A 9,173-nucleotide genomic window follows, 5' to 3' on the forward strand; every position below is an offset into this window, starting at 1 on the left:
ACACATTCTCTCTCTCTCTCTCTCTCTCTCTCTCTCTCTCTCTCTCTCTCTCTCTCTCTCTCTCTCTCTCTCTCAGCAGAGTTAGAATTTAAGTTTTTAAGTTCAAGCCTTCTAACTTTAGTGCTTTTTCCACTATTGGAATGAATACTCACTAATAGTGATCTGGCTGCTTTTGGAACAGTTTTGACCAACCAACAATTTATCAACAAACCAATAAACATTTACAAAGTGCTCACTATGAGCTAGGCACTGTGTAAATTCCTGATCCTAAGATATGGATTAAAAGGACTTTTTTTTAAATAAAAGTGTAGAGGTCAGGATGGTACAGCATAACAGGAGCAGGGATGGGCATTACATCTCCTTTTTGTACAAATATACAAAAGGAATTAGAAAGTGATATGTGTTGTGGCATATTTTGAATTGGAACATTTGTACCTTTCTCAAAATATGAGCTTCTTGAGGGAAGGGACTATGACGTTTTGTCTTTGTATCTCCAGTTCCTGCATTGGTGCCTGGTACATAGTAGGTGATTAATATTTGTTCAATTGAATTGAGTCATCCACTACATGCTAAGGACACTCACTTTGATAAAGGTCCTGTTTGTTTTAATAGCATTATAAATTCAAATTGCTGGCTGCCATCCTTAGGTTTTAAACAACAGATCTGAGCAATTTTCTTTTATTATCATTCTTTATTACTGTTATCTTGGAAAGATAGCTGGTCTCAGAGTAAAAATAATCCTACAGTTCAAGTCCTTGATAACTGTGTCACATAATCTCTTTTAGACTCAGTCTCCTTATTTGTAAAGTAAGGCTAATAACACCTTTCTTCTTTTTTTGCTTTTTGGAGGGGGGAGGGTAGGGCAATGGGGTTGTGACTTGCCCAAGGTCACACGGCTAGTTTATTTTTGTGTCAATTGTTTGAGGCGGGATCCGAACCCAGGTGCTCCTGACTCCAGGGGCTGGTGCTCTATTCACTGCGCCACCTAGCCGCCCCTAATAACACTTTTCAATGATGTTGCAAGGATCAGATGAAATAATTCATACGGATTGTTCTGAGAAGCTTAAAGTGCTATAGAAACACAAGCTATTATTATTGTTACCATGATTATTTATATGAGTAGAATTGTTTCTTGTATGTTGTTGGTTCTCCTTGGTCTATTGACAATGATACGTAACCTCATACAGATGTTTTGCTTTCATTCAAAATAATAGAATAATAGAAAAGTTGAACAAATAAATATAATAGAAATTTGAGCAAAAGGTTTCCCATAGCTTCTCAAATTAAACCTGTGTACACTCAAGACTCATTATCTTTTTTCTACTTGTTTCTGCTCTAAACTATTCTATTTCTGTTGAAGGTTAACACCATGCTTCCAGTCATTCAGGTCATCTTTTAATCTTCCCTCTCCTTCACCCCGAGATGTAGTCAGTTCCCAACTGACTCTCTCTCTCTCTCTCTCTGTCTGTCTCTCTCTCTCTCTGTCTCTGTTTCTCTCTCTCTGTCTCTCTCTCTGTCTGTCTCTCTCTGTCTCTCTCTCTGTCTCTCTGTCTGTCTGTCTGTCTGTCTGTCTGTCTGTCTCTCTCTCAGCAGTTGGGGTTCAGTGACTTGCCCAGGGTCACACAGCTAGTAAATATCTAAGGCCAGATTTGAATTCAGATTCCCCTGTCTCCAGGACTGCTACTCTATCCACTGCACTACCTAGCTGTCCCCACTCTAATACAGCTCTTGAATGAGATTTTGAGTTCAAATGAATGATTTCAAAGCCTTTTGATTTCTTGCCTAGACTATATTTGTCCTTCATTCTCAAAGAGGACCATAACATCAGGAAGGAGATGTCATGATTTGCAAGTGCCTGGACTAGTCTTTTAACTGGTTACACTGTTTTCAACCTCTCCTGTTTCTAACCCATCCTTCATATAATGCCAAATCAGTATTCCTAATGCGTAAGTCTCACTATATCATTCCTTTCCTCAAGAATTTTCCTGGATTCCTATTGTCTCTAGCATAAAAGACCAACTCCCATGTGAAACCTTCCATCACAGTCTGGCCTGTATGTCCTGACTTATTTTGTGTTACGCCCCTTCACATTCTACATCCCAGCCCTGTTGATCTTCTAGCTATTCCCTAAACCCAACATTCCACTCCTGTTCCTATGCCTTTGTATAGGCTCTCCATGCCCAGAATACATGGTTTCCTCACCTCAGGCTGTTAAGCTCCGCTCAGGCGGCACCTACCCTAAGAAGTCTTTCATGATCCCCTGAGTTCCTTCTTCATCAAAACAGGTTGTATTTATTTATCGGTATGCATGTGATATACTCCTAGTCCCAGTAGAAGGCTAGATCTTTAAGGGAAAGAAGTATATTTTTTTGTTTTTATCTTCATATCCCCAGAACCTAGCATAATGAATTACACATGGTAGATTTTTATTATATATTTCTTGAATTGAACTGAGTTGAAGCATCTGTGGGTCAAACACTTTGGGGATAGTGACATTTGCTGAGACAACCATCTCTTCCAAATAACAATGGATTTGGAGTCATGAAAAACATGGGTTCAAATGCTGACTGCCACTTACTATCTGTGTGACCCTGTGCAAGTCACTTAACTTTTTTGACTCTCAGTTTCCTCATTTGTAAAATGAGGAGTGAATTTCTAAGGTCTCTTCTAGCTCTAAATCTATGGTCTCATGGCTACTGGCATCTGAAGATCTGACCTTTGCCTACTATTGGCTCACTTCTGCTTTTTCTCCAAGTATGATATCTGCATAATTTTATAATGTTCAGGGGAATTAATAACCACATGTGGATTTAATTTTATAGCTAGAATTTATAATAGGAGATTTTCTTTCTAAGAATGGGATTTTCCTTCTCCACCTCTGCCAATACTTGGAAACATTTTTCACATCAGTATGAAATTGTAAGCACAGGATGGTAGTCAATAAATGGGAAATGACATTGGAATGAGAGGAAATGGAAAGGCTTACTTGCTCCCTTATTCTAACCGGCCTCTCTCCTCCTTCCTTTACCAGGTTGGGTTTTTTTTTTTTAAGCAATCGGGGTCAAGTAACTTGCTCAAGGTTACACGGCCAGTTATTTCTGGTTGTGGTGCTAAGTATCTGAGCCCAAATTTGATCCCCAGGTTATCCCGACACTGGAGCTGGTACTCTTACTTGCTGAGCCACCTGGCTGCCCCATAAGACAAGCAGAAATCTTTTTTTTTTTTTTTTTTTTGCTTTTTGGAGGGCAATTGGGGTTAAGTGACTTGCCCAAAGTCGCAGGGCTAGTAAGTGTGTCAAGTGTCTGAGGTTGGATTTGAACCTCCTGACTCCAGGGCCAGTGCTCTATTCACTGTGCCACCTAGCCACCCCTACCAGGTTGGGTTTTGTGGGAGAATGGGGAGAGGTGAGAAAGAGGGAAAATAGAAGAAAGGAAAGGAACAGGATCAGATATATGGATAAAGAATGAGAGAAACATGAAAATACTCTTTAATAGTTTGCTTCCATTCAAAATAGAGGAATGGAGTGGAAGCTAACTAAAGAAAAATCAAGGTACCCTCCTTTCATTTCCCTGTTTACCTCATGAGCTTTACACTTCTTGAAAACTTCACTGAACCTGCAACAGCACTGATGTGGGGACTCCTCTTGACACTGCAAATCACAACCCAACTATAGCTGTCCATCTCACGCAACTTGGTCTATGTCCTCCCACAAATTCTCCACTGTGGGTCTTTCTCTATTTCTTTCAACATTGTATATGTTCTGCTATATAACTTGGACTGTCCACCCATTATCCATCATTCTTGCAACATAACTGGTCATCTTCTCCAATAGTCTCTCATTCTGATGACCTTCTTTATGTAACTGCTTTATGTGACTCATCATTTGTTATGTGTTGAATTCTTCTAGCACCCACCATGTATTTCTCCATTGACCTTTGGTTTATCCTCAACTATGATTCTTTGGAGATTGTCTCTGTGACCCATAGTCATTCAGCATCCCTGCAAGAATATTGTTGTTAAAAAGATAGTTCTTGGGGTTGGCTAGGTGGTGCAGTGAATAGAACACTGGCCCTGGAGTCAGGAGGACATGAGTTCAATTCTGGCCTCAGACACATAACACTTACTAGTCGTGTGACTTTGGGCAAGTCACTTAACCCCAATTGCCTTGCCATCCCTCCTCCAAAGAGCAAAAAAAAAAGAAAAAAAAAGAAAAAAATAGTCCTTTGTGTTCATGGAGAAGCATAGGGTCATTAAAATTGTAATTACCCCAAAGAAATTCAGCCCATTTTTCTCCTTTTGCTCAACTCTGGGCCCTCCTGATTATCCATTTATAGTGTATGTCTGAAATACATATACTTTATCTCTCCACCCTGGGCATCCTCTCTGGCTGTCCCCCATGCCTGGAATGTTCTTCCTTCTCCACTCTGACTACTGATTGAACTGCCTTCTTTTAAATCTTAACTTCAATCCTACCTTCTATAGGAAGCCTTTTTCAACCCCTCTTAGTTCCAATGTAAATTATTTCTTATTTATTTTGTATATAGTTTGCTTTGTAAATATTTGCTTAAATGTTATTTCCCCCATTAGATTGCATACTCTTTGATGGCAGAGATTATCTTTTACCTCTATTTGTATTCCCAGGTCTTACTGCAATCCTTGGCACAGAGTAGGCACTTAATGTTTATTGATTGACTGATATAGAGACCATTTCAAGAGTTTAGTGCAATTATTAGCTGCAATCTGAACTCAGACTTTTGGGATAATCTGTATGTATTTCCGGATCAATTTTATGTGTTGTCCATTTGAAACAATGTATATTATAGCTTGGATAATAGACATTTTTCATCCACTTGATTTTTCCTGAGTAGAATGTGAGGCCAAATTCTTTTGAGTAATTATGGATGTCCTTTAGGAGATTTTTGTAGTGCAAGGCAATCAGTGCTTGCTGCAGCCTATAATTTCATCCTTAAGAAAATCTGGAGAGTGTCACTATCTAGAAGGAATCTTTCTTACATTTAGACTCTCTATATCCTCCATGATGATGGGCATATGAATCCCTGGTTTATTCATTGTTTGATACTAATAACAAAAAAACTATCCAATAAAGTTATCTGATCTTATATCTCTCTCAGTGAAGGGTATTAAAGGATCAGGTCTTAGGTTTTCAGAAAGAAGGGAGGAGGGGTGGCCGGGTGGCACAGCGAGTAAGAGCACTGGCTCCAGTGTCGGGATGACCTGGGGATCGAATCTGGGCTCAGATACTTAGCACCACACCCAGAAATAACTTACCGTGTAACCTTGAGCAAGTTACTTAAACCCAATTGCTTAAAAAAAAGAAAGAAAGAAGGGAGGATAGCAAAGATCTTGGACCTTGTTATTGATTTTTTTAAAGAGCAACTAAAAGATTATAAATAATTCCTGACCCACATGCCTACTTTCCCATCACTATAGAATACTTGTGAAAAAAAATCTGTACACACTGAGGCTATCCTTAAGAAAGGTTTACAAAGGGAACAGGCAGGCTTTATTCACGAGATATTAAGGTTATAGGGTTTTCCAGTTGAAAGGAACCTTAGAAGTAACCTAATTCAACCTCATTTTACAGATGAAAAAAGTGAAATCCAGAGAAAGTAAACAACTTGTTCAAAGTCAGATAGTTAAGTTTCAGAGGCAGGACTTGAACTTTGTTCCTCTAATTCTAAAACCAATGGTCTTTATTAGAGCTGGGAGGACCTTGGAGGATGCCATGCCTTTCTTGTTAATCTTCTTCAGTGTTCCATTATCTCTTCTGTCACCATTTTTCTTCCCTATCTGCTTTACATCCTGTTGGATAAATTCTGTTGTTTCTCTCCTCACCCCTCTACCCTCCTTAGATTTCTGACAAGCCAGATAGGAAATGCTACCTGACTTTGAAAGATGTGGGAAATATTTGAAAAGGTAGGGGTGGGAAGGAAAGAACTAGAAAGGTGACTAAACCAGCCTGTTCTCATTCCCAGCAAATAATTTCCTTTTCTGGTAAGTCCTTTACTATTTCCAAACACAAGAGACAACTTTTTCTCAGGAGCAGGAAAGCAGAGTTCATGAAGATATTCCATAGTAGAGGGTATAAAATCCCACTGTGCTTGTAAGTTTGATTTTGTTTTCCTATTAAAATACATCACCTAAAATCTCTCTTCCAATGAAGTGCCTCTTCTGTGTATATGAAAATCATACTAGATTCTATGAGGGATAGAGTTTTATTCTATGATGACACAAAGGCAGATTCAAGATAGAGAATTTGTCCCTAATGTCATCTTTCAAGGGATAGTTTATAGATATTGATCTTGCTAACTTGGCTGCCCATAGTAAAGCATGTGACTACTAATAATTGCTTTCATCATTATTGTTATTAATATTATGAGCTGTGTGTTACCCAGGGAACTTCTAGAAGGAATTAGCCAAGAGGAGAATTGATGATTCCTAACATTTACAGTTAGCCTTTATCTGTGACCCATTCATAATGTCTTCCATGGATCCAGCAGGGGTAGCGGGTGGACACTCTACTAAACTTCTATGCTATTCATTTATTTTTATCTAAATTACATTTCACTTTTTCTTTGTGGTTTTTTTAATACCTTCCTATGAGGTCATTTCAACACTTTTTCTGTCTTTGGTGATTTTCACTGGGCATAGATTTAGTGAACAACTATGAAGGTGAATCTTTGCCTATGGGACCTAAGAGAGAGGGCCATAGGTTGGGGAAAATTTAGTGTGGGCTCATTAGTGTTTTACATTAGCTTGTAAGACTGATGGGAACTTTTCAGTCTTTTTGACTCCCTGATACAATTATTAATCATTTTATTCATTCCAATTGACTAAGAAGAGGAAGGAGACAGGTAGCTAGAGCCAAGCTATATTTTGCTTTTTGGATATTGCTTTAGTTACTGTCTAAGCTTTGATGTTTGGGTTTCCATATTTGCTGTCATTTCTTTGATGTCATAGATAATTTTCCCTCATAACCTTAAATCCTCATAACTTTGCTTCCCTGGGGCAAACAGAGATGTCGTGTTCCTGGTTGACTGATGAAACACTCAGGTTTGCCTGACCCACCCTCAGAAGGCTGCACCACCCAGGACACTATGAAAATGAACTTGCCACTTACTGCAGGCCAAATATCTTCAGTGCTGGGCTGAGTTGAAGGCTGAACTTGCAATACACCATGGAGTCGAGAAGATCAGACTGCAAAGGGCCTGCTGTGGATCTCCTAGGAGTAAGTTTTCAGCTAGAATACTATTTTTATTTTGTGAAGAATTCAAAATGAAAAATGTAGGAATTAAAAATAAATCCTTTTTATTATAGGTTTAGGTGGTTTTCTTTTTTAATTACAAAGCTTAGCCATGGAAATATGAAGTCACTGAAACTCAGGACTGACCATCAAAGAGTGATCATTGATAGGTGCCTTTTTATTTTCTTTTTGTGAGAGCTTCTTCTTTGCTGAGGTCTCACAGCAAGTTCACCTTACTGAATTAAAGAAAAATATTCACTTTTTAGACTTCCTCCTTAATATGTGATTTCCCAGCAGGTGACCAGGAGAAGGGGATGGGATTTAGCATTTTGGAGAAGTTCAAGAAGGATTAACCAAGACAGAAATGAATCATTTCTTTTGAGCTTTTCTCTAATCATAGACTATCTTATTTTTTTAAATGTATTTAGCTGGCTCTTAGGGTAAATTACCCCTGTTGCTTTTATTAAGAAAGAGAGAACTTTCAATGGAGAATGATGCCATATATTTTCTTAAAAACACATATTAAAGCAAGGGGCATATTATGCGCATTAGACCAAGAATTAAGCTCAGTATAAAAGTTTTATATATAATACATGCCCTTCTGAATAGGGTTCTGTGGAGGACTTGGCTAGCATGAATATCAGTAGGAGGTATATTTCTTTATGTTCTGAATTTGCAGTTGTTTTGTGTATCAAATTGTTTTTAGTCCCTAAAGTGTTTTTTGGTTAATTTCATCTTTTCAGACTGAATCTTTTATATTGAAGGCAGAAAGACTCTAACATGATAATAATGATGATGATGATAATCCTCTATATTTATGTACTGATGAACTCTGAGGGACTCCAAAAGTACTTGTAAAGTCGGCTTTATTAAATTTCAGATCATTTCGGTGATCTGAAGTAGAACTCCCTCTGAGGTGTCATACTTATAGCTATAAAGTATATAGCTACAGATATAATTATAGTAATGGCTATTCACATAGGTATAGGTATAGGCAAAGGCATTGACACAGGCCTGCATATAGGTATAGATACAGGCATAACTATAGGTATAGGTACAGATTTTTTTTTTACCAGACTCTCAATTTCATTGTTATATGGTACTCCCAAAGGAGACACTCTCTAATAAAATGCAGATTAACACCTTTGCAATTAAAAGTCTTAGATTGTTTCCTGGGGGAAACTAAGTGACTTATCCAGTGTGAGAATACTAGCATGTATTAGATGAAGTGTTTGAAACCAGGTCATCCTGACTGGACTGGTGATTTCTTTGATATGGAGAACTTTTAGATAAGGAAACTTTCTCTGCCAATGTGGGTTGGTATCTTCTCTGAAATTTATAGTAATAAAGAGTTGACTAGAGTAGTAAGTAACTCCTCAGCTACTGTGATTCAGAGGTGGGTGCTGAAGCCAGGTAAATCACTTTAGTATCTTTGATAAGAAAACTTCAAGTTTATGTTCAAGTAGGGTCCCAAAGAGAGATGTGGCTGAAAGATGACTGAATAACCAAACTGAACTCTACGGTCAGCTCTCTAATTACTACTCTACCCTTTGTCCTGTAAATTCATTGGTTTAGAGGAATTCCGAGTAATGAAATTCCTTCTACCAATGTAGGTTGGCAACTGTCCCACAAGGTAGAGATCTGGTGACTGCACTAAGAAGTTAAGTAACCTATCATAGTGTGTAGGATTATAGGATCATGAATTTCAAGCTGAAAGGGATCTCAAGACCATTCAGTCCAACCTCCTCATTTGATAGATGAGGAATTGAAGCCCAGAGAAGTTGTGGCATTCCATTCACACAGCTAGTGGTAGAGGCATGCTCTGGAGTGTTAGAGGCAGGTTAAAATGACTTCCTAACTCTAAGGTCACCTCTCAATCCACTAAACCATGTTCCCCCCCCTCCCCCCC

At 38.4% G+C, this 9,173-nt stretch overlaps 1 protein-coding gene across 1 annotated transcript in view; it reads left to right on the forward strand.

Moving 5' to 3' along the window:
• The first annotated feature begins 5,997 nt into the window (after positions 1 to 5,997).
• LOC138166099 (uricase) overlaps positions 5,998 to 9,173 on the forward strand; it is a 124,134-nt gene continuing 120,958 nt past the window's right edge. The window contains exons 1-2 of the mRNA XM_069094525.1: positions 5,998 to 6,124; positions 7,038 to 7,249. Of these exons, the coding sequence (XP_068950626.1) occupies positions 7,199 to 7,249 (51 nt within the window). The 5' untranslated portion in view covers positions 5,998 to 6,124; positions 7,038 to 7,198. The remainder of the gene's footprint in view (positions 6,125 to 7,037; positions 7,250 to 9,173) is intronic.

The sequence above is a fragment of the Petaurus breviceps genome, unplaced genomic scaffold (genome assembly GCF_028583685.1).
Source record: "Petaurus breviceps papuanus isolate PSGF00001 unplaced genomic scaffold, PetGlider_PUasm1.0 220, whole genome shotgun sequence".
NCBI lineage: Eukaryota > Metazoa > Chordata > Mammalia > Diprotodontia > Petauridae > Petaurus > Petaurus breviceps.